The following is a 24,733-nucleotide window of genomic DNA, read 5'->3' on the forward strand; positions in this document are numbered from 1 at the left end:
TCCAACCGGTCCTCACCCAACCATACCACACGGTCCCCAGACCTTTTTCATAAAAGACTGAGAGGGAGAGAAAGAAACAAGGCTGAGAGCTCACAGAGAGAGAGAGAGAGAGAGAGAGAGAGAAATCGGCCATGGCTTCCTCCAAGGACAGAGAGAACTACGTCTACATCGCTAAGCTCGCCGAACAAGCCGAGCGCTACGATGGTCTCATTCCCTCACTATTTTCTATTGTTTTTTTTCAAATTTTTAAGAAAGCCTTATACTTTGTTTGGTTAATGAGAAAACCGAAGAAACCAAAAAAGTAAATGAACTATGAATTGTCTCTCTCTCTCTCTTTTTTTTTTCGATTTAATTAAAAGAATCTGAACTCGATCAGTATTAGGAACTTCTCTCGCAGGCTCGATTTTATTTTATAAAAAAATTGAGATCTAAGCCTTTGGTTTCTTACATTTTCATGCATTTTCTCGGCATCCAAACTCGGGCCTACACTTAGGGTTTTGACTTGCATTTACTTTATCTTTTGCACATTTGGCAGAAATGGTGGATGCGATGACGAAAGTAGCGAAGCTTGACGTGGAGCTCACCGTAGAGGAGCGGAATCTACTATCGGTTGGGTACAAAAACGTGATTGGAGCTCGTAGGGCTTCGTGGAGAATTCTATCGTCGGTCGAACAGAAGGAGGAGGGCAGAGGTAACGATCAGAATGTGAACCGTATCAAGGAGTACAGGCACAAGGTCGAGTCCGAGATCTCCATCATTTGCAGCGACATCATGAGGGTTGTTGATGAGCATCTCATTCCGTCCTGCTCGGCCTTTGAGTCCACTGTGTTTTTCTACAAAATGTTGGTGGTTTTGAAGCTTTTGTTCGAGTGTTTTGGAGTGGATTAGGGTTTTTAGCGTTTTGACTTTTGAGTTGTTTATTTTGTGTGATTACAGGAAAGGAGACTATTACCGGTATTTGGCAGAGTTTAAGACTGGTGATGAGAGGAAAGAGGTTGCTGATCAGTCAATGCAAGCTTATCAGGTATACGAGATGATCTTTAATTTGGTGTATGGGCTGTTTGTTTGCTAAGAAAGATAAGAAAAAGGAAAGTAAACAGTACTATGAACTTTTTGTTAATGTTAGTAAACGGTAATTTGGTTTATGCTTGAACAGGGAAAAAGTGAAACTTATTTCTGATTTTAATGTTGGTACTATCTACTTGTATCTTCTTATGTTGAAAATGACTACCTAATGCTACGGTTCTGTATACATTATACTGGATTTGATTTCAACAGACAATGCATCATATGGTGGTCCTTGTCTTTGATTAGGTGATTCTAGTTGTGGTGGGGCTGGGGTATATCTAAGCCTTAGGATAAGTTCTTATGTGTTTATAAAAATTCTTATGATTAGGTATATGCTATAATTGATTAAGGATGTAGGTAGGTCTGGTGCATTTTCTTACAGTCTAAACTGCTTAGCTGATTGTGCATTGTGTATGCACTTTTTGAAGTTATTTATTCTTTTTGGCCGAAGCAACCTATTAAGGAATCCTTCAGTGAGGGATTCTGCTAGGTCCCTGTTCTTTATCTTTTCGCTTCTGGTTGTTTGCCCTAATTATGAGTTGCATCTGACCCTTATCATTTATATGTATGATCTATTGATCTGTGAGTAATGAGGAAACTGCAGAGGATGCTTGAAATGGTTATACTGATTCTAGTGCAAGTACCTGATTTGTCACTATTAGTTGTTCATTATGTTTATCTATTTTGCAGGCAGCTTCTAGTAAAGCAGAGAGTGATTTACCTCCTACACATCCCATCAGACTGGGTTTGGCCTTGAACTTCTCTGTCTTTTATTATGAAATTTTAAACTCTCCTGAAAGGTATGTGTGTAATTATATTTATTGTGACCAAGATTCATGATATCGTTTTTTTCTTTATTAACTATGTAATGCCTATTTTGATTGTTTTCGCCGAAAGCAAAATTAGAAGAAAAGAAATTTACCTGGTTGTACATTGGTAACTTGTACCAGAGCCTGTCACCTTGCAAAGCAAGCTTTTGATGAAGCTATCTCAGAATTGGATACCTTGAGTGAGGAATCATACAAAGACAGCACATTAATCATGCAGCTCTTGAGGGACAACCTTACACTGTGGACCTCTGACATTCCAGAGGATGGAGGTATTTTATAAATTACTTTAATATCAATAGAATATCTCTCAAGTTTGATCTTATCCTTGTTGCTATTGTTCATGTTAGTGGTGCTAATGTTAGTGATTTTCATGTTGTAAATTATAGTTTGAATTTTGTAGCTGTATTATGAGAGAGAGAGAGAGAGAGAGAGAGAGAGAGAGAGAGAGAGAGAGAGAGAGAGAGCATAGTTTTGCATGCTCATGCATGTAACATGGTTATGTAATAACATTAGTTTGATAGTGGTTACATACTATCAGATGAGTCTTGATGCTTTATCAGGTGAAGTTGAAATGGGTGGGGTAAGTCATAACATATTGTACCTATGCTTTTTATGTAGCAAATAAAAAATAATAGTTGCAGAATGAAAATGAATACATAAAAGTTATAAATAAAGCAGAACTCGGAATTTAGTCCAAAAAAAAGTAGAACTTAGAATGAAAGTTTTATGTGTTGTTATGTTGCAAGGGTGTGAATTGTGATATATTTTTTCCCTTTTCTTTCCCAGCTTGAGTCTAATAAGATGTCCAATGGCCCTTCTGTTTTTTTTTCATTACATTGAGTTGTTACCATTCCAGAGTGCTTGGATTTATAGTATTCTTGTATCATAGAAATTTGTCGATTATATTGAGAGATATTCGATATTAATTGGCTGACATAAAATTTATATTGTGAAAATGGTAATTCTTTTCCTGAAAAGAAGAATTTTTATATTTAATGATCCATAGTTTTCTTTATAGAATTTCTTCGCAATCATGAACTCTGCAATCTATAAAGTGGAATCACTGCTATATGGATTAATGCAGATTATAAATGTTGTATGAAAGAGATGAGAAATTGTTGTGGGGGCTTTTGTAGCTCTAGTGGTTAAGAGCATTCACCCCCCACACTCGAAGCCCCGAGTTCGAATCCTCCTTCCCCCAATATCGTTTGATCAAAAACGAAAGAGTTGATAAATTTTTTGGGTACACTGCAAATAATCTAATAGTACTGTCAAGATGAGCTGGAACTGTGTTGTTGGAACTTGCTTTTGTTCTTAAATCTTAAGTTGAGTTGCACTATTGTTCCAAATGCCCCTAAGCTCCAAATTTTATTAACGAGTTAATGTTAATCTGCATTATTTATTCATTTAATACTTTTCTACAGCTGAAGAAGTCCAGAAGGTGGACAGCTCTGCTAAAACTGGAGGTGAAGATGCAGAGGTAATTTATTTGCTTATCTAGCCACCATTTTGTTCTTTCATTTTTGGCCATATTGGGTCCTTGACATCCTTATTTTCCTTTTTCTTTGGGCAGTGAATTGAAGCGGACCATGGCTACGGCTTCTGTATTCTATAGATGGAGCAAAGTTAATGCATGTTTTACTCTTTTAGGGTGCTTTTTCATATTTTTCCTTTTTGTGATTTTTGTTATTGTAGTTTGGCCTTATTGCTAGTACATTTTCAAACCTCGACTTCATCTCTCCATGCTCTTGACCTAATGCAAAGGCTTTCTTCTACATATCCATCCTCTGTTTAGATTTGAGAATGTGGCTCTCCATTTAGTTGGGGTTTGACATCATATTGTCATTGCTTTATCTGCTGATTCTGAATGTGTGGTATGTTTTCTTGGGCTGTTTGTGTTGTTTCCTTTTAGCCGTGATATCTGTAATGACAGAGCATCAATATCCAACGGCAAGAATAACCTGATAAGGGAGATAGCCAGTTGAGTTGACCGTTTGCTTGGCAAAAGATAATTTCTCAGGGAATTTTCTCTAGACTAAAAAGAACTGAAAAATATAGAAAAGTTGTTTTCATTTGATTTTCACACAAACGGGTTGCTATGATTAGAAAGTGCTGGTTGAGAGCCCTTGCCCACAAGGACTGGGCTGCAGGGGCATCATTCAGCAGTTAGCACCTTCAATCAACAAGTTAACTACCATTTCCCCATTGTTCTCACCGGTCACCATTCACCCGTGGGTCTGTATTTCTGAAAACATATTCAGACATAACTCGTAGTGCGCAACTATCACCGAACGTTTAGCAACAAAATTTTAACACAGGTGAGTGTTGTTTTCTGGGTGAAGTTTTGAGGGTAAATTCTCATTTTTTTCACTTTATTCTCTCTTAGAGTATAAAATAGACTTGATAGAAGCGTTATGTTAAGGTTTAACTCTAGCTTAAAATTCCGGAGTTAAATTATAACATGAACATCTTTGAATCAGTGCCGAACGCTCGGCATCAAGTGCGAATGTGTGGACGTTCGCACTACGTCACACCTGAATAGGCCTGTTCAAACATAACCTGACAAAAATTAAGGTATTCCTTAGTCATCCATTAAAAAAAATAAAAAATACTAACCTTTCTCCCTCAACAGCTTAAAAGGTATCATGAAGTCCTCCTTCAATTCTTAACCTGCCATTTTGACAATTGTATCTAACAACCATTATTATTGGACAGAGCTTCTTTTAAACGCTCTTGGTTTAAAGGAAATAGAGTCAAGAAAACAAATACTACAGCTCTAATTTAAATAACAAAAAAAAAAACAAATACTTTGGGCTTTCGTTAAATTTACTGTTTTTCCATGATTTTCCGGCAAAAAGAAACGCAACCTTAACCATTGGTTTTGCAGGCATAAGTGCATAACTCGGGCGACAAAGCTACTTGTTAGTAATGGTCTAGTATTCCACCAACACTTTTTTTTGTTTTGACAAAACACTTATTTTCCGAAAACTAAAAAATTAATAAATATAATCCAAGACAGAGAAATTTAAGAAGCAAAAGAGCGGGTCAAAATAATTATCTCAAATTCTCAACCATATATAAATGAGGTGAAAAATGACAACCTCAGAAAAATAACTGCTTACTAAAAGACAACAAATTCCCCAAAATATGCGTAGTACTGTTTGACCTTATAAAAGAGAGAGCCATGCTAATTCATCTACATATAGTCTGTTCCTCCTTTGAATTCAACTCCAAACAAGCAAAAACGAGATAAATCAACAATGATGACAAAGTCCAGAAGTATTATCCTTGCCTCTGCCCTTTGCTTCTTGTCCCTCCTCGGTTTCGCTCACTGCGAGGAGACCCTCAAGGTGGAGGGCACAGTTTACTGTGACAGTTGCCGTATCCAGTTTATAACAAGGATCAGTGAGTTCATTCAAGGTATGTATATATACATTAATTGATTAAAGGCGACGAAGTCAGATATATATATAAATATGACACAAATAGTTTTATGGATTATGTGATGCGCATGGTGCAGGTGCAAAGGTGCGGTTGGAGTGCAGAGAGCGCGAAGGCGGAAGTATAACATACAGCAGAGAGGCGGAGACCGAGGAGCAAGGAAGGTACCATATTCAAGTGGAGGGAGACCATGAGGAGGAGGTTTGTGAGGTGGCTCTGGTGAGCAGCCCCAAGGCTGAGTGCAGTGACATCAGCCATGACTCCTTCTCCAGAATCAGCGCCAGAATCAGCCTCACAAACAACAATGGAATCGCCGGCCCTGTACGCATTGCCAACCCTCTTGGCTTCCTTAGGAAGGAGCCTCTTCCCCACTGCCCTGAGGTCCTCAAAGAGCTCGGACTCACCCCCGACGGCAACATCGCATAACTACTTACGTCACGATCACGTCATCTCATCATCTCTTCATCCTCAACCAACCATTTTTGGATAAATAGGAATCCCTCTTGTCGATCTCTCGTCTATTCAATAAATGGGTTTCGTATAGTTTCCCTTTCCCTACTAATTAATTCGTACTCTTTTCAGTCTTGGTGAAGAGAGTAAGATGCAAAGGGATTTATTATATTATTCACTGGAACAAACCTACATTTCTTTCCATTTCATGACTACTTGCTTTGTCTTTTTTATCTCTTCTACGGATAATTGCCTTTTTTTTTTTGCCAGGGGAGATAATTACTTTTAATTTAATTTAGTGGATGGTGCAAATTACTTTTGATTTTTGAACGACAACAATTAATGTATATTAAGCTAACATTTACTATATCAAATTAATTGCGATGGCATTTGGGTATCGATCTCACTATGTCAGTGAATCATAAAGCAATATTATCCCCTTCTTGAATTGCAATTTTAAAAAATATATATAGCAGAAAATTATGAAACAGTCTATTTCTTTGGATCGACACTCTTGAATTGGGTGTTCTATATATATAATTAACTTTAACTTTCTTATTTGAATGGTTGGCGTTTTCAGTTCACAGCACTAGAACTTGTAAAAGTGATGAAACCAATTCCTCATCGAAAGAGATTAATTATAAGCTAGAAATTGTAATATTCTCAAATTAATGGTGCGGGTGCAGAGTTTGGGAGAGGAATCAAAGATATTGGATGTTTGAATTTGAGGTTAACAATAAAATTGGTGTGTTTGGTTGCTTGGATAAAAAATTAAAACAGGGACAGATGGCCTCATTTAGTAGACCACATCAACTTTAAGTATATGAGGGGTCCCAAGACCCAAGTATTTCCCCAAAAAGCAATATGTATATTTTGAGAAATTTGTTCTGTCTAATGTCTATGCCTTGTTCTTCTGGTCCTTAACATGTCTGTTGGATTATTTTTAGGGTAGTGCTTTTCTTTAGGTAATTTCTTGCACTCTTCACATGTGAAGTGAAGGAAGCTTTTTGGGAAGTGTGAATACCACTCCCCTATATTTTATTCAAGAAATAAGTGTTTTAACAAAAAAAAAAATTTAAGTGTTTGGCAAATGGAAAAAAGAAATCCAAAGCTGAAAATTAAAAAACATAAAATAGATTTGTAAAGAAGATCAATCTTCATGATCAAATTAAAAGCAATATAGGAGCTAGTAAAGCCGCTTTATTTTTTATTTTTATTAATGATATTAATGCATGAAATAAGGAAGAAAATTGTTAAAAACAATTTTCAAATGGAATACCAAATGCATCCTTAAATGCTTTTTGAGACGTTTACATTTGCTTGGTACTTGTCCTTTTTATCACTAGACAACTTGTAATTTTAATAGACGCAATTCAATTTATTCTCTTATTTTTGTCAATATTACAGTTACGAAAAAAAGGGTTTTCTTTTCAATGCTTTAACTACTTCATCAACGGTAGAGACTAGAGGTAGTAGTTAAAAGAGCATTTAGTTTTACATTTGAGATCTTAAGTTTGAATTCTTCCTCCATAAATTATTTAAATTATTTAATTAAAAAAACTTTTATTTAATTTATGAATATATATATAATTTATTAATCTCTTTTTATTTTTTCAGTAGTGCTACATATACCACATTTTTATACCATAATTTTATACCACCTTATGTGGCAACTTACATGGCATTCATACATTGGATACTAAAAAATAAAAAGAAAAACTCAAAAAGAAAAAGAAAAACATTGTCCAATAAAGTAATGACACGTCAGATGGTATAAATATGTGGTATAAGAATGTAGTAAGTATAGCATTATCCTTATTTTTCTTCTCAATTTATTTGAAACTTAAAATAAAAGGAGAATTTAATAAAGAGTGGATAGTTCGATTAATGACCCATAAACGCACAATTAACCCATTAACCCGATTAATCTAAAAAACGGGTGCCCATATATCACCCATACAAAAAAAAAAAAGCCAAACCCATCTTTGCGGCTTTGCCTATACCCACTGTCCCGCTCGTTCTATTAGCCGCCGCAACCCGCCGTTTAGCACTCTCTTGGCTTCCATTGCTCTGTACGTTCCTTTTCCCATTACTGAATTTGCCTTTGATTTTTTTTCCCCGAATTATTTTGTGGGTCGAAATTTAAATCATTGAAAGAATTCTAATTCTAATTTTTATTTTATTTAATTATTGAAAGTCATGGCGGCAAGGGCTTCAAGAAAATTACTGAGAGACTTTTTGTTCAAAAGGGCATGTACAACTCCTATTGGAAGTGCCAGACATTGTTCTTCTGCTGCAGAAACTACTCCAAAGATCCCTCATTTTTCTAAGAAAGTATGCTCTCTCTTTTTCCCCTTTGTATATACATGACTAACTTTTTGATTGCAAAGAATCACAGAAAATGAATTTTGACGATTATGATGTTATTTGTTTCCTGTAAAATGCAAACCCATCTCACCAAAGTGCTGCCTTTTCACTTTATCTTGCTTACAGTTTAATTTTAAGTCCATTTTGTTGAAAACCAAGTTTGTTTAAACAAGTGGAAGACATTGTTGTTGATTCTGAAGTGGTGTCTGCTTATTTTGAACTGCAGGGGAGGTTGTTGACGGGGGCCACCTTAGGTTTAGTTATAGCTGGAGGAGCTTATGTGAGCACTGTGGATGAAGCAACTTTCTGGTACCTCATTTAAATCTTTTAGTAAAAGTTTTGCTGTATTTGCATACCTTTACTATGGTATACCAGTCTGGTGACAGTATTTCTCCCACTATGGTATGCTAGTTATCTTTGTATTTTCACTCCCCACTATGGTATGCCATCATAATGCCTGGCTCCTGGTGGATGCACTAAAGACCCAAATTGGATGGTAATTCAATGGTCATCAGAGAAAGAATTCTGGAATTTTAATTTTGTTATGCTTAATTCTTGCCATGGTAATTACGGTTTTTATTGTTATGGTATTGCATACTTAATTTGTGTGGATGAAGTTGAAACTATGTAATCGTATTCATTATCAGTTTGTTGAATGGCCTAATTTTTTGTGAAATATTGAATTTTTAAATTTAGTTACGTTTATTGCTAATTTTTGGGTATCAAATTTTTGAAGTGGCTGGCTATTCTCAGCTACAAAACTTGTGAATCCATTCTTCGCCCTTTTGGATCCAGAGGTTGCTCACAGACTTGCTGTATCAGCCGCAGCACGTGGTTGGGTTCCTAGAGAGAAGAGATCTGATCCATCAAATTTAGGGCTAGAAGTTTGGGGAAGGAAGTTCTCTAACCCAATAGGTCTTGCTGCTGGCTTTGATAAAAATGCTGAGGCTATTGACGGTTTACTTGGTATAGGCTTCGGCTTTGTAGAGATTGGTTCTGTAACCCCTGTTCCACAGGAGGGTAATCCAAAGCCTCGTATCTTCAGATTGCGTCAGGAAGGGTAAGAGCATATTCTTATCTCATTTTGTTGTTCTGGTTATGTCTTGAATTGACTCAAACTTGTTGAGTTGAGTCAATTTTTCTGTTTACTTTCTAAAGGCAATGAAGGTGCTTTGCATTGTGAAGGTTTGATTTCTGATGACTTGGACTGGTTAAATTTCGTTTTCTGATTTATGTGCTATCAATCTGCCTGATTTTATGTCCAGTGCTATCATCAATCGATGTGGCTTTAATAGTGAAGGAATTGTTGCTGTTGCAAAGCGGTTGGGTGCTCAGCACGGTAAGAGGAAGTTGGATGAAACTTCAAGCACTTCACCTTCCTCTGGTGATGAAGTCAAAAAAGGAGGCAAAGCTGGCCCTGGCTTACTAGGGGTGAATCTTGGAAAAAATAAGACAAGTGAAGATGCTGCTGCAGATTATGTACAAGGGGTTCATACATTGTCCCAGTATGCTGATTACTTGGTAGATTGTTCTCTACTGATTTCTCATAGCCTAGTAATTTTTCAGTTTTTTATGCTAAATGTTGAAATTTGATTTATAAGAAATAGATGTAGAGTTCTTAAGTTAATGTCAATTATGTCTTCTGAGGGGTTTTAAAGTTCATGTTAACTAGATATTTTGGCAAATAATTGGGAAGTCTGGCTTTGATTATTTAACTAGGATATATGGACATCAAATTGTATCTGGAATGATTCAGATTAAGATAAAGATTGCTGTTAAACTTCTGTAGTGAAAGCTGAATAATCAATAGCCTGAACTTTGTATGCCCTAAACTTCCATAAGTTGTTTGCTAATAATTCACAAGCTGCATGCAAAAATGTTTTCATGTCTGTATAGATGTCTCAAGTTCAAATCCAGTTGCAGTAATTTGACAATATATGTGCTTATCACTTTGCAGGTGATTAATGTTTCATCACCCAACACCCCTGGGTTACGTATGCTTCAGGGAAGAAAGCAGTTAAAGGACCTTGTGAAGAAGGTATGGAGCTCAAGTCATGAACCTCTTTTCTCTCTTTATAATTGGCAACAATCTCTGACGCAAAAGTTGGCTCTTGTAATACTTTCTTTCTTCAAGGTTCAAGCTGCTCGTGATGAAATGCAATGGGGTGAGGAGGGCCCTCCTCCATTGCTCGTGAAAATTGCTCCAGATTTGTCTAAAGAAGACCTTGAAGATATTGCTGCAGTATGTATATATGCTCGTAATTTGAGTACTTTTTTTTTTCTTCCCCCCAAAGGATGGTGTTCTCATGGTTCTTTGTTCATGAATATAGGTTGCCCTTGCCCTTCGCTTGGACGGATTGGTATCTTTCCTTCTATCACAAACTTAACTACTTTCCTTGTTAGCATATTCCTATGTTCTATCATGCCTATCAATACTTGAGTATGCACTGAAGCTAGCATTAGGAGGCCCAACTGTGACCAAATTTGATGATATCACCAACGCTTGAACTGTGCTTTATTAAACTCAAAGTTCTTCTGCTGAGTTCCGCTGCATGATTTTGATTTTTTTAATCAAACAATTCCACTGCATGGTTGATACTTTATGATGAAGATCTCATGGAATTTGTTGTCTTCATTATTCCATTAATATTTCTGATAATATTTAAAAAATTCTTTACATTTTCATTTTAATAAGAAGAATCTCCAATAACTCACAGCCTCTATTTTTTTAAGAAAAGAGGGAAAAAGTTTTACCTTTTGTTATTGTTAGTAGTAGAGTCTATATTTGTTGATGAGCTTATGACTATATATCTTTTAGTATAGGTTATACTAACATTTATTGCAAGTTAAATATTATCGTTCAATTTGTTCTGCTATAATGAGTTGTTTTTATTTTCCTTTTTCCTTCGAGATTATATCAAATACAACTGTTTCAAGACCAGATGCGGTTAGTAAAGATCCAATGGCTTCTGAAACTGGTGGCTTGAGTGGGAAGCCACTCTTTAATATCTCTACCAGTATCTTAAAGGAGATGTACATTTTGACTAGGGTAGGTCGTTTTTTTCTAACTTGTGTAACTTGTTATTCTTGATACTTCCACTGAGATAGTGTAGGTAGAACATGGCTTGTACAAGATGCACTTCTTTTTAGTTTCTATCATTGAAATTTTTAAATATGTTGAGTATTCAGGCTGGAGATCTCATTTTACTGTTGTGCTGACCGATCATTTTAACATGGCTTATGCACAAGAAAAGTTGCAGTACTGTTGATAATCCTTTTTTTTTTTTTTTTTTCCTGTTTCCATTTTTATGTTATGTATCAGAGTTTGATACTGTTAATTTAATATCAATCAGGGAAAGATTCCTTTAATAGGGTGTGGAGGCATTAGCAGGTAAAATCAGAACATCCATTTGTTAATAATATTATGACTGACATCTATTCATGATTAGGCATTATCTTTTTTCCTCTAAATTTACCATGTTTATGCAATTGATTTAGTGGTGAGGATGCTTACAAAAAAATAAGAGCTGGAGCAACTCTTGTTCAGCTTTATACATCATTTGCCTATGGGGGGCCTGCTCTAATCCCCCAGATAAAGGTATTTTCTGATGCACCCATTCTGCAGAAGCCCTATTTTCTAATGTCAACAACATGCTTGTTGTCTTATTATCTTTTTCTTTGTTTCCTTAGGCCGAAATCACTGAATGCTTAGAAAGGGATGGTTTCAAGTCCGTCCTTGAAGCAGTTGGTGCAGATTGCAGATGACTTTGCCCGGTGCGTGGTTTCAAGTCGGTCCTTGGAAGCTTAAAATAGATGTGTGGTGCACTTATTTGCGGAGAAAATTCCATTGCATGGTGTAGGTTTTGGTTCTTAAAACTTTTTTTTTTTTTTGGGTGGGGGAGTGTTAGAGATTTTTGAATAGTGAAGTATGAGAAAATTTGAGGCAATAGAAGAGTCATTATTTTGTACCTATGAACTTTATAATGTGAATGCTAAGTTTACTGTAGCGAACGTTGCCAAATATTATTAGAAAGCGTCTCTAACAAAGGCTCCAGATACGCAGGCTTAGAGGTGTTTTTTTTTTTTTTTTTAGTCTTTTCTTTTCCATTGAAATTCCAAATTATATTGATAAGGAACCCAGAACAAGAGTTTGCAGGCCGGCTTAGAGTTGATATATAAAAGTTCGGCATTCCCTGGTTTTATTACTCTCTTATGCAGGCTCTAAAAAAATGAGTGTATAAAAATCAGATTCTTTTGGGGTTGTTTTGCACCAAATTTTCAGAATTCGGAAGTGTATATAAATTACAGAAAGAGAAAATGGTAGAACTAATGACACTTTACATTTTAACCTCGCACTTTAACTGAATATCTTATAATTTTTTTCTGCACTTTATTTAACCTTGCACTCTAACTAGCAATAATGGTCATTATCACTAATTCACTATCTTATAATTTAGGCTAAATATATGTTTCCCCTAATCTTTCCATCACGCTCAATCACTTTCTTCATGGAATACGATTTTCTACTTATCTTTGTTCATAGCATTTATTCCTTGAATTTCTAATTCCCAAAGTCATTTTTTTTTCTCTCTCTTCAACATTCGGCATCGCCAAGATATGATCGGACTTAGCTTGTAATTTATGCCTCTTCCCTGTTTAAGTTTGGGTCAGTCAACCAATCTTATCCGTCCACTTGGTACATATATATATATGGTCAACTGTCCCAGCCCTCATATAATATTCATGCCGCGCTGCAAACACAAGAACTTTCTATATGACTTCATTTGCATGATTGAATTTGATAGCACATTTTCTTTTTCAATTTTATTTATGAACGATACTGATATCGTATATAATAAAATAAGGAATTAAATTTCAGATTTCAAAGAAATTTCGAGAATTAAAAAATATAAAAATTTTGAAGAAAATTTCGATTTCATTGAAAATTTAGACTAAAACATGCAATTGAAACTTTTAACAAAATTTCGACAATTTCAAATCGGTAATATTTTGAAATCTTAAAAAAATGAAATTTAATTCCATGTAATAGAAAGATGATTCCATTAATTTGCACACAGACACACACATATACATATAAGGGTTAATTGATTAATACCAATTTGTATATACACCATTACTATATTTAGGTTAACACAATACATATATATTAAAGTTTTTCATTTTCATGAAATTACTACAATATATAAGGATGACAAAATTTAGGAAGGAATCAGCTGCACGTTTGACCAGCTGAGCCGCTCCTCCGCCGCTTGGTGACCGGAAAAACTTGGCAGTAACCGCCTTGTGCCTCTGCGACCACATGCCACTCTTCCACCATCCCATCCAACTCAAACTGGTGCACTACCTCTGAAGCCTCGTATATACAACCCTCCGGGAAGCCGGCCAGCCCGCGGCACGGGGGCTTAGTTTTCCGTCGACCGGCCCCTATGGGCACGTTCCGTAGGGCCCCGCCGGCAGTCCAGTACCTCTGGCAGCCCTTGCAGAAGTGTCTAGGCTGGTTAACATTGTAGTTATTGAAGTAACAAAATTTAGTCTCCATGCTTTTGCATCTTGGGCATGGTATGATCCTATCTGGCCTCTTCATCTCCACCGTTTGATCATGATCACCAGCTTTCTTGGGTTCATCTTTTACTACTTGTCTATTTTGCAATGAAATGGTTGTCCCAAACAGCTTAATTCCAGGCACATGATGATCTTGGCTGTTGCGGACCTCAGCCATGGGATCGAGATAACTAGAAATTAAGAGACACAACAAACACACAAACTTTGTATGGTTTAAGGAAGGTTGCTAAGTGCTAGATTATATATATAGAGAGGACGTGGGGGTGATAAAAAAAATGCTTAAATTAAATCAAAAGCAGAAGGCAAATAAAAATTCATGTGACAGCCGCCAATTAAGCAGCCAGGAGGGATGGTTTTGGGAAAGCTGGGGATGAGCTTTTTGTACACATCATTACTCCACGTCATCATGGTGTAGTTTTTTTGGTGAAAAAGAAGCCTAGAATGTGGGTCCCAATCCAGGTAGGTCGCGTACAAAAGTGTTAGTGGTGATGGGAGCATAAAGAGATAAAGCTTGTTGCTAATGAAAGTTGATGTTGTGTACATATTCTATGTAGCCAAAAAACTAAAGGAGTTAAAAAGCAATTATAAAGCTATAAAAGGCTTATTAGCTTTGAGAAATCGATCTCCATGCATTTGGGCATTTGCTTTTTGGTGGATTATATATTCACTGCCATATCTAATGAGTCCCCAACTGTAAGCAGTACTGGTGAAGCTCTAATGCAACTTTATACTTTGTAACAATTAAAAGAGAAAAAGAGATCGAGATTATTAGTTTTGGTGGTCTTATGCAAGTACCCCAACTTTTGGCTTTTGCAAAGCAAATTGTGTGCATTTGCTCTCAGTGGAACCAGCAATTAACATGGTGGTGCTAACATGATATCAAAAGGTTCCAATTACAGTATATTATATATGTGGATCAGTAATGACTTTTAAGATATGAACTGGATTTTTTAATAGATAAAGATCAATCAATGACTTGGCCAGTGTACGTTGAGGTTAATGTATTGAATACGGCAGGATTAATGTATATCCTCAGTGAACCTTATAATAGTGATCATTACTGAGAGTATTACATTAGTAATGTTAAGTCTTGTATTATCATATATAATTAATGTTCGGAGTCTCTTGCCAATTGATTTGGGTCGAATACCCTACTATCAGATCCCATTAGCTGAATAATTAATTTCTCGTGAACTGATGCATTTATTTGAAAAATATGAAGTATACTACAGCTTAATAATGAAAAAGAAGTATGTATATATATACACACATATGCCTTGAATGAATGGATTTTGTCCAATCAGATTCCTCCAGCAATGAGCTAGCTATAGCATGCCTCCTAGCTAGCAGGTGATGCTGTCTTTAAAGTTGGATGCTAGCTTGTCAATGGATTTGATGATTAACTTAATTTGTTGCTTCCCTTTTCATCCCCTTGACAATATTTAAGTTGCTATGGACCTTGTGGTCCGGGTTGCTTTCAGATTGCAATTACAATAATCAAAAGAAAGTAATGTGAAATGGGGTTTCTTTAATAAAGGAAGCTTTATTTAATTAATGCAAAAGGAGCCTTATTTCTAGACAAAGTAGCATAATTTCGTTTCTTTTACTTAGACATGCATGCCATTTTTCTTTTCTAATCGATGCTTTCCAAGTCTCTTTTAACTAAAAGCTTAAAGGATGTTGAAAGAACAAAGTGATTTGGGTGCATCTTTTTGATGGTTGGGGCACTTGGTTCTAGGGGTAAAACTGCCTTCTTAGTGTATAAAAGAGAATTAGATCAGCAGAATATTATCGGAATTTTTTTCATCCACTTTAGAAGTTTTAGTTCTTGTTATTCCATTTTGTCCACGTAATTTGCATTTAACATATGTTATATACAGACCGGTTCATGTGCAAACTTAAACTTTTTTTCATCTCTACCCACTCTTTAAGAAATTAAAAGAGTTTAGTGGCCAAAAAAAAAAAGAAATTAAAAGAGTTTCCTAATCACATCCTGGTATTATCTTTTACAACAAAGATATCAATTTTGGGTGGAGTTTGAAATTAGATTAAGTACCAAGTATAGCTTATTGCTTGCTGTCATGATTTTGCGTTATCCAAGTTGCTTTTTTTTTTTGGCCAAAATCCAAGTTACTTTTTTTTTTTGGCCACATCCAAGTTGCTTTAATCAAATGAAAAAAGAAAGTCTTCCTTTTCTTCTTTATTCATTTGCTTAATTCAACCGATGTGCCGGTTGGAAGCTTTGCAGACTTGCAGTGCCAGCCCAAAACTAGATTAATTAAATATAAGAAGTTGTAGAGAATATTATTGATAGAACTTTTTCTTAAAGAAAGGAGATAATTGATTACACTTCTAATTTCTAAATTCTGATGAATTGGAAACGCAATATATGTATAAAATACTCGTACTTTTCACGTTTCTGCTTCTGTTTCAACTTGATTAGTCATTAAGTCTGGTTGGTAAAGCTGCATGCAAAACATTGCAGATGAGAATAGTTTCCATCTGAAAACTCGGGGATTGGGGTTTTGGTCAACTAATCTTAAACATTCTTTATTCATATGATGCTTAGCTATCTTCCCCATGATTCTTGATTACAAAGCAAATGACATAATCAAATTGCTTGGACTGACATATTGCAGATATTAAACTAATTATATACATGGGAGTTCCTTTTTTCTAAAATTAATTGTAATTATTGACAGATTGGAATAAATGGTTTTCTTAAGCTTCATTAAATGATACCAATTCCAGATCATTTTAAAGCATCCTCACCGGAAAAACTGTTTCAGTCATTCTGAAAGAGAAAGAAATGGCCCATATGAAGGAATATGTGCGAAGGCAAGTTAACCCATAAACAGATAGATACCACAACAAGGTGCTAAAGAACACTTGCTGAGGTTGATGGCTGTGGCACCTCATCTCCTCTAAGAACAAGGATGCATGATTGGATGTATGAAATGCATGTGCCATGCTTTTACGTTTGACAAAACACACAATACTTGCTGAGGAATTACATGAAATAACTCAAAATAAGAATTGTACAGCAGCTGACGGCACAAAAAGAAATTAACTGAAAAAATGGATCAATAAACCAGTGTTCAAGGAACAACACTACATTCAGGCATTATGGCATATTTTGTATAAATGGTTGCCTTAAATATGTAGATAGTCATACTCAACCTGACAACTTATCTCATCATTCTACCTAGGGGAATCAATCAAAATTACTGCAATGGAATGGATACAGGATTAGCCCTACGCTTAATTACAGAAAAGCTAAAATTATTCACATATATATAACACAGGCTCGACCAAACTTTGTGAACTCCAACCAACAAGAGGTTTGTTTCTCATGGGCTGGCACAACCATGGTCAAATCAAGTGTCGCTCCAGCTATCGCCATCTTCCCCTTCATCACTCCCGACAGCCTGACAAGTTTTGCTAAATTGTGAATTTGATTGCATGATACATATAAGAAGAAAGAATAAAAGGCAAGGGACATAAAAGGGGCTAATGGACAATGGGGAACCTGGCGAATGGCATTTGCTTTCTCCAAAATTGCAGTGACTTTGACATTGGTAACAGGTACTGGTGTAGTTGTTGCCTTTGCTGGCACTGTGCGTCTCAGGTTGAATGACTGAAGGATATAACAGATAAAGCACAAAGTTAGTAGTAGTTTACTTTGTACTTTAATCTAGTCTCAGAGGTCACAACAGATTAACATTTAATGATTAAAATACAAAGATTTACCAAACATATAACCACAAACAATCATGGACATTCTCATGCTCAAAGTATTTAGAGCTTATATGGATCCACAGTAGTTGATGTCTTTTTCTACAAAAGCGTTTTTATTTTCAATTTAAACGAGGCAGAAGAGATGAAGCAAAATCTGCATTTTGCACATTTTACATATGAATACAAAAAACTCCAATAAACAGATTAAGTGACTTGTAGAACTTTTTTTGGTCGTGACTTGTGGGATTTTAGAAATCAGCCAAATGACAACAAAAATGGCAATTCACCTTTGTTCTGATTTGTTGTAAAAAATCTTCCTTTTCATCTATCCCTTGGCCATTTAGAGCCTTATCAGCTTCTTTCTGTCCATTCGCGTGCTGGTCCTGCTGCTGCAAGAAGAAATTGATAATATGTCCTTTTGCACTTCGCAGTTTTGACTCCCCACTATTTCTATTTGAATACCTTAATGACTTAAAGAATAGGATTGAATTACACTACATGATACCTTGCCCTTCGGTTTGATAGAAATGAGCTCCACATCTATTTGTTGTTGCGTTGCTGGGGCTGGCTTAGGTTGCTGGGAGGTGATAGAACCCAAAAGTTCTGTATCAAGCACATTCTTAAGACCTTCAGTGACATCTTGTTTTTCGTCTGTAACATCTAAGTGAGGTTTTGTAACACACCATTGCACTGGAGGGAGAGGTGGTGGTCCTGGTGTAGAATCCCCTGGACATCTCAAACCATGGAGATCCTTTGGATCAGAATCATCTTCTGCTTCTTGCTGAAGTACAGGTTTCAAAGCATCTAAACTTGGAAGATCAAGTAACGGATCAGAGATAGAATGTTCCAGACCATTCTCAGTGTGCACGCTTTTAATTCCACCATCAATATAAATGGCATTATGAGCTATTCCCTCTAGTTCCAGAGAGGTGGAAATATGTTCCGCTGATGAGATTCCACACAAAGCATCATATAGTTCGTGGTTATTGATTTCTGGAGTTTCACTAGACTCCCATTGTTCAGAATTCGAGTCAGAGTGATGGCTAAGACAATCATCTGATACACATGGAGATGATCTACAGAATGTGTCATCATCAGAATCAGAATCAAATTCATGCAGAGGAATAGCAGGCTCTGGGATCAACTGAAATGACTGAAACGTGTCTCTTACATCCTGGCTTTGATTCCCATCGGATAATTTCAGTTTTAGTTTGGAAGTTTCAGTGCCATTTATGGGATGGAAAGATATCTTCATGAGCTCAAGTGGTGGTGAAGAAGGAGATGAATCAACAGCAAATCCATGCTCAAACTGCTCTTTGAAGGCTGTCTCAGGAATTGTTTGGTACACTACTCTGTGGTGCCTGTTTCTCTGTTCCAATACATCATCATTCAAATAACTAGCAGCCTCAGATTTGTCATCATGGGCATGTGGAACGTTTCTACCAAAACCATTCACAAGTAACCTACGACCAAGTCCAAAAACCCGAGAAGAGTTTTCATCATTCTCCTGATTCGCTTCATTGGAAGTTGATTTACCATATGGAGCAACTGACAACACAGTTCCAGGTTCCATTATATTGGATTCTTTCAAGCCATCCACCATGGCATGGCTAAATCCATTACTCATATGAGAATCACCATTAACATCACAGCATGATATAGAGCATTTAGAATTTAAATCCTTTTCGTTACATTCAGCATTCTCAGCCAACATACTTAGTTTCCTTTCATTCTCATCAACTATAAGTGTGTAAGCATGATTTGAGAGACCCACTGCTTCAGCTCTACTTCTGTTAGCCGAATCCTGACTTACAGGACTTGGCATGGTGAAATCAGGTGGTTTTGATGGTTCAAGTCCTAACAAGCCACCATTAGTCCAGAAATTTATTGAATTATTCCTGGAAATGTCAGCAGAAGATTCCTGAGACTCACATGAACTGCTTATGATCTTATCCTGCACATTACTAGTTCCAGAGCCAGAGGATGTTGAATTACCAATGGCAGACTCTAACCTTGAAACATCAAGAATGTCAGTTCTATCAGTGCCTACATTATGGTCTGAATTAGAAGGTTCAGTAGCTATTTGAGGCATCTGGGTACAGGCAGGACTCTCTGATGAGGCTGAGTCTGGTAGATCCGCCGGTATTTCTTTTTCCAAAGAAATGTAAGATGTTGCAGTATAAGATTCAGGCGTTGGAGTTTGACGGCCCGAACAATCCACAGTAATCTCATGCATGCCATCTGGTCCTTCATTGTTGACAAAAGAGGAGAAATGTTCCACTTCTCGCTTTGTTTGGCAATCAAGATCATTTTCAGATTCTGATTCAATGGTGTTAAGCGCATCCATGAAATTGTCTGGTTCACTTTCAATTTCATCAGTCTGGTTCCTGCTCGGGATTGATTCCAGAATGTTTTCATCATCAAAGAGGACGTCCATTGGCTCAACAATTTTAAGGTTACCAGCTCCCTCTTCATGTGCATCCATTTGCTCAAAAATTCTAAGGTTACCAGCTCCCTCTTCATGTGCATCCATTTGCTCAAAAATTCTAAGGTTACCAGCTCCCTCTTCATGTGCATCCATTTGCTCAAAAGTTCTAAGGTTACTAGCTCGCTCTTCATGTGCATCTATTTGCTCAAAATTTCTAAGGTTACCAGCTCCCACTTCATGTGCATCTATTTGCTCAAAAATTCTAAGGTTACCAGCTCCCACTTCATGTGCATCCATTTGCTCAAAAGTTCTAAGGTTACCAGCTCCCTCTTCATGTGCATCCATTTGTTCAAAAATTCTAAGGTTACCAGCTCCCTCTTCATGTGCATCCAAGTCATCCTTTGTCGGAAGCATCTCTGAAGTTTCATCCATATAATTTTGTCTCGGATCCACTATTTCTGCCTTCTCATCCCAGTTAACACAAGATGAACCAGAGGTAACTTGGTCCTGTAGTGAACTGCCAGGAGAGTTACCATCTACAAACCCAGTTTGATCATCATGCAAAACAGAATCAAGAGTATCATCATGCTGCACCAATTTAGAAGTAGGAGATTCGTTGAATTCTTGTTGTTTGGCTCGCATGGAGGAACTTGTATGACCAACAGACTCAATATATCCTGACTCAGTTCTTGAATCAAAAGAATTGGAATTGTCTCCCAGGTCAGATTTTAATGCCATGTCAGTCATGGAGGCAGTTTGAGAAGACAAGGTTCGCCCATTTACAATAGGAGAAATATATTGAATTCTGCATAACCAGACATCAAATGTTTGTCAGTTCCATCAAATCAAAGATGGGAACCATAAGTCACTTGTATATTATGCATATTTTGAATGATTACCTGATCTAATTAGACGTTAAAAATATATTAGTGCTTAATGCGGGAAAGACTTTTCCCATGAGTGGATTATAAATTTCTTATGAGTCCTAACTATTAGCTATTCCCCATTATGGGGTAGAGATAAATGTGTAGAAGAAGGCAGTATATTGATAAAGATATATTTTATTTTATTTTTCAAAATCAAAAGAGCGATTGGATTGAAAAAAGAAAAGATTTCTAACCATCTTGTTACCCTAAACCTAAAATGATGTGTGTGTGTACATATATAGGATACCTGCTACTGTGATCGGATATTGATGCACCACGTAATACATCTCCATGGCGTTGCGATCCTCTTTTTTTCTGTCCATTTCAACATTAAATCAGACAACTTTAATTGACAGAACCATTGAGTCACTTAAAGTTTGAACCATCCAATAATTCATTGCACAAAAACAGATAGCAGAAAAACAAGCTCTCATCATAAGAAATTGATGTGAGAGTTCATTGCACTTCACGATCTTATCAATGAATTGAATATGCATTAATCTCCATTGAGAAGACCTTTGAATCCAAATTCATCCACAATATTACATACCTTGCTTCTTTGAGCCTTCCTATATCTTTGGACCTTTTCAGCATTCATTTCATCAGGGGTAGCTGATGCTCTTTTGAAAAAGGTTGGATCTGAATATCTTTTTAAACAGGATCCTGGTCCACCACTATCAAATCTGAATGGTAAAGCAGAAGATTCCGTCATGTAACAGTTAGGACGCAAATTTAAACTTCACTACTTAGCCATGCTTATAATCCAAATAAGGTAAAGTTAGGTAAAGAAAAGAAATAGATTATACTTGTCAAGCAAGTCCAAACGCGGAGGATCCCGGCATTCTTCATATGAATCCATAATAAAACGTGGCAAGTCATTGTAGATGAAATGATTTTGTTCATTTTGAACACGAGGATGCCACTCTAAACCTGCAAAGCAACTGCTTTCTATTAATGATGTATTTATAAGGATAATGGTGTGGTACCAATGGAATCTAGAGTATATAACAAAATTTTTACCATAATAAAGAAAATATAGAACAAAAATAAAAATCATTTAAAATCTCATGTGTAATCATGCACTCATGGTATAACAAGGATAAGCAAGAACATCTGGTGCCAAATCAATCATGAAAAGGATGTACCAGAATAAACCCCTCACAATTAACAGTATATAAATGATGTCACATGGTTGTATGCATATATGCACATTTGCCTCTATGGTAAGTAATTAATATTTTCCAAGGTTTCCAAGAAAATAATTTCCAAGGTTTCCGAGATATTTTTATGTAAGATTTCTATAAATGGCCAAAAAAATATTTTCCAAGGTCTCCGAGATATTTTTATATAAGATTTATTAAATCAATTTTATATGGAAAAAAAAGAAAAAAAAAACCCAGTTGTAAGAAAACTATTTATCTCATTAACAAGATGATAAAAAGAAAAGTAGAACTAAATATTTTTTGATAAGAAAAACTAGTACTAAATATGAGTCAACATGTAATGCTGTTTCCTAGACTTTCTTTTAAGCCTTATTTTAGGCTTCAATATTTGGTTCATAATTAGCTCACTAAAACAAACTTATAATAAAATATGTAATGATTGAAAGCAAAAGCTTAAACTAACCATAGATAATTCCTTTTTACATAACAAATTTCCACCGTCAATATATACTATATGAGAACCTGAAGCATTTATTAAACAAAACTAACGAGCAGTTTGCACAAGATAGAACGGCAACTGCAGATACAAATTGTCCATAACAGGCATATAAGATACATACAACAAGGTGACATACAAAAGTCATACCAGCTGTGTAAGCAAAATGTATGTGGCTTGTTTGAGCAAGTACAGCCTTCTCAAGGGGAGGAAGTGCAGCTTCAATGTGTTGTGCACGAACCATCAGTTTATGGCTTCTAGAAGCTGTAGCCACCACTTGCTCTTGCAAGCCATGAAAAACCTCTGCTGCAAATCTACATGAAGATACTTTCTGAGTTAGTACTATTTTATGATAATATACAGACAAAAGTTGCTATAATATATAATAATCTTTAACCAACATTCAAACAGTTTAAAAGCCTAGTCATTATGTTCACTTGGAAGTATTACGTTCTATGTTTCAGACAATCGCCTATATCAGAGATCCAAATCACATTGGAAAAAGGATGAGCATGCAGGAAAAAATTATTTTATGAAATATATATTTATTTACTCTATTTTTCAACAAATTCTGATCTTTCTTTGTTTAGGAAAAAATATTAGCATAAGACTGCCAGATTCTAAAATATAACATCTAAAAGCTTAACAGTTTCAGTGGGCAAGGTCTAGATATTGTTGGCAAACACTTGCACGTTTTGTTTTTCACCCAACTTGAGGAGCTCCCACTAAGCACAGGAGACATATCCAGCCAGAGAACTTTCAACCAACTTCATCTTAGAGGCACATTAAGGTGAAAACTTATTTAGTCATGCTGTCAATGTTATTTAAACCCGAGACATATCTTGATTCTTGCATAGTGAGATTTTGTTGCAGTGTCTCAGTGCCATTTTCACTAAAAAAAAGAACTGAAATACCTGTCCCATAATTAAAATGATATGTATTGCCAAAGAAAAATCAAAAAGGTATGGAACTCAATCTAGCAGCATCCAAGAGTATCCCAAAATCCCATATACTGCAGTGAGGCATCATGACATAAAACACTTAAATTTACAAATTTTCTGAATTAAAAAGAAACAGTCCCCCCTTTTTTTCAATAAGAACATTAAAACATTCCTTCAACTACACTCCATGCAGTCACAGCTAGTATGGAGGATCCATAGATACAGAAACACAAACAGCAAGCGACAAAACACCTATCGTTTAAGCACACAACGTTTAAGCAAACAAAAAAAAATGCAAATTACCAAGAATTTGTCATCTATATAAAAACAAAATCATTGCGCAAAACCCAAATCGTCCAATGAGGCAATGACCCAAATGACCAAATTGCATTTCACTTCAACACCAACATTAAAATCCCAAAGTAAGCTTAAAATTAAAAGCCAAAGAGCTGAACCCAAATGGAGCAATAGACAGAAAATGGAAGAAAACGCAAAAGCGTAAGAAAAACATGGAATGCGTGAGAGCATAGGAGCAAAAGAGAGGGTAACATACTCAGCGAGATCGCCCAATTGGCGCAAGATCCCGACGAGGCCAGCAACGGCGACACCATCGAGCACAGCTTTGGGATCTTCTCTATCGACCTCTTTGTAGAGCTGAGGCTGTCCGAGGCCGTACTCGTTCCTCACCTGGAACCTCACCAGAGGCATCTCTCAGCTCAGCTGACTCTCTAGCTCTCTCTCAAAAACTTTGAGAAATGATTTTCATGTGCAGACAGAAGAGCTTTAAGGCTTCGACTACAATGAATCAACGAATGAAAATGAATAAATGAAGGGAATTCAAGACAGAGTAGGTGGGGCGATTGGAGCAGCTGAACTGCCGAGAGAGAGAGAGAGAGAGAGAGAGTGAATTTGTGTGTGTTTGTTTGTCTTTTGGATGAGAAAGAGAGGGGGGGACATTGCCAACTCCGCAAGCCATTCCTCGTTACAAATTGGAAATCATTGTGTTCGAACCCGGGTCAAATTACTTGGATTGCCCTTGGTGTCTGGACACAATTACTTGGGTGCCCCTGTAAGCCAAATCGAGAGAACGTGGTGCCCATGAATTTTTCCCAGTTTTTAAAAGAAATTTGGACAAAATTGGAATTTTATATTGGGTTCTTCGGTTCTTACTTCTTGCATCTTTTTCAGTCCAGAATCCAGATTATAAAATTGTGACTGTAAGCAGCCACTGGCTGACTGGCCAAGTGGCCAGAGATGTGAAAGACAGTGATATTTTTGCTAAATTGCGGATTAAATGGGCGG

General features: G+C 36.3%; 5 protein-coding genes across 7 annotated transcripts; 3 read left to right on the forward strand and 2 right to left on the reverse strand.

Annotated features, from left to right (window-relative positions):
* Nucleotides 1–42: 42 nt before the first annotated feature.
* LOC147296954 (14-3-3-like protein B) lies at nt 43–3,675 on the forward strand. The gene is made up of 7 exons (XM_086242804.1): nt 43–204; nt 536–842; nt 937–1,024; nt 1,759–1,868; nt 2,019–2,167; nt 3,323–3,378; nt 3,472–3,675. The coding sequence occupies exons 1-7, from the start codon at nt 132–134 to the stop codon at nt 3,472–3,474; spliced, it is 786 nt and encodes a 261-aa protein (XP_086098930.1). The 5' UTR covers nt 43–131; the 3' UTR covers nt 3,475–3,675.
* A 1,355-nt stretch (nt 3,676–5,030) lies between these two features.
* LOC147296955 (Pollen Ole e 1 allergen and extensin family protein) lies at nt 5,031–6,017 on the forward strand. The gene is made up of 2 exons (XM_086228926.1): nt 5,031–5,318; nt 5,419–6,017. Exons 1-2 carry the CDS (start codon nt 5,159–5,161, stop codon nt 5,763–5,765), a joined length of 507 nt encoding a protein of 168 aa, XP_086085052.1. The 5' UTR covers nt 5,031–5,158; the 3' UTR covers nt 5,766–6,017.
* Nucleotides 6,018–7,763: 1,746 nt separating this feature from the next.
* LOC147296956 (pyrimidine d) lies at nt 7,764–12,212 on the forward strand. 2 transcript variants are annotated; one of them, XM_086254722.1, is made up of 12 exons: nt 7,764–7,861; nt 7,987–8,123; nt 8,383–8,465; nt 8,893–9,216; nt 9,422–9,677; nt 10,114–10,194; nt 10,291–10,398; nt 10,487–10,516; nt 11,068–11,205; nt 11,510–11,547; nt 11,655–11,754; nt 11,847–12,212. In XM_086254722.1, exons 2-12 carry the CDS (start codon nt 7,989–7,991, stop codon nt 11,919–11,921), a joined length of 1,368 nt encoding a protein of 455 aa, XP_086110848.1. In that variant the 5' UTR covers nt 7,764–7,861; nt 7,987–7,988; the 3' UTR covers nt 11,922–12,212. The 2 variants fall into 2 exon arrangements, with proteins under 2 accessions (XP_086110848.1, XP_086110853.1); XM_086254727.1 differs by lacking the exon at nt 7,764–7,861 and having other exon boundaries at nt 8,910–9,216.
* Nucleotides 12,213–13,291: 1,079 nt separating this feature from the next.
* LOC147296957 (Dof-type zinc finger DNA-binding family protein) lies at nt 13,292–13,960 on the reverse strand. The gene has a single exon (XM_086229611.1). The coding sequence runs from the start codon at nt 13,894–13,896 to the stop codon at nt 13,387–13,389; it is 510 nt and encodes a 169-aa protein (XP_086085737.1). The 5' UTR covers nt 13,897–13,960; the 3' UTR covers nt 13,292–13,386.
* Nucleotides 13,961–16,790: 2,830 nt separating this feature from the next.
* On the reverse strand, nt 16,791–24,399 carry WAVE2 (SCAR family protein). Of its 2 annotated transcripts, none has more exons than XM_086234649.1 (9): nt 23,985–24,399; nt 22,641–22,804; nt 21,638–21,761; nt 21,382–21,514; nt 21,079–21,146; nt 17,983–20,710; nt 17,765–17,863; nt 17,269–17,376; nt 16,791–17,167 (listed from the first exon to the last, which is right to left on the reverse strand). In XM_086234649.1, the coding sequence occupies exons 1-9, from the start codon at nt 24,137–24,139 to the stop codon at nt 17,117–17,119; spliced, it is 3,630 nt and encodes a 1,209-aa protein (XP_086090775.1). In that variant the 5' UTR covers nt 24,140–24,399; the 3' UTR covers nt 16,791–17,116. The 2 variants fall into 2 exon arrangements, with proteins under 2 accessions (XP_086090775.1, XP_086090774.1); XM_086234648.1 differs by having other exon boundaries at nt 17,765–17,866; nt 23,985–24,397.
* Between the last annotated feature and the right edge of the window lie 334 nt (nt 24,400–24,733).

The sequence above is a fragment of the Dryas octopetala genome, chromosome 1 (genome assembly GCF_963921425.1).
Source record: "Dryas octopetala chromosome 1, drDryOcto1.1, whole genome shotgun sequence".
Taxonomy (NCBI): Eukaryota; Viridiplantae; Streptophyta; class Magnoliopsida; order Rosales; family Rosaceae; genus Dryas; species Dryas octopetala.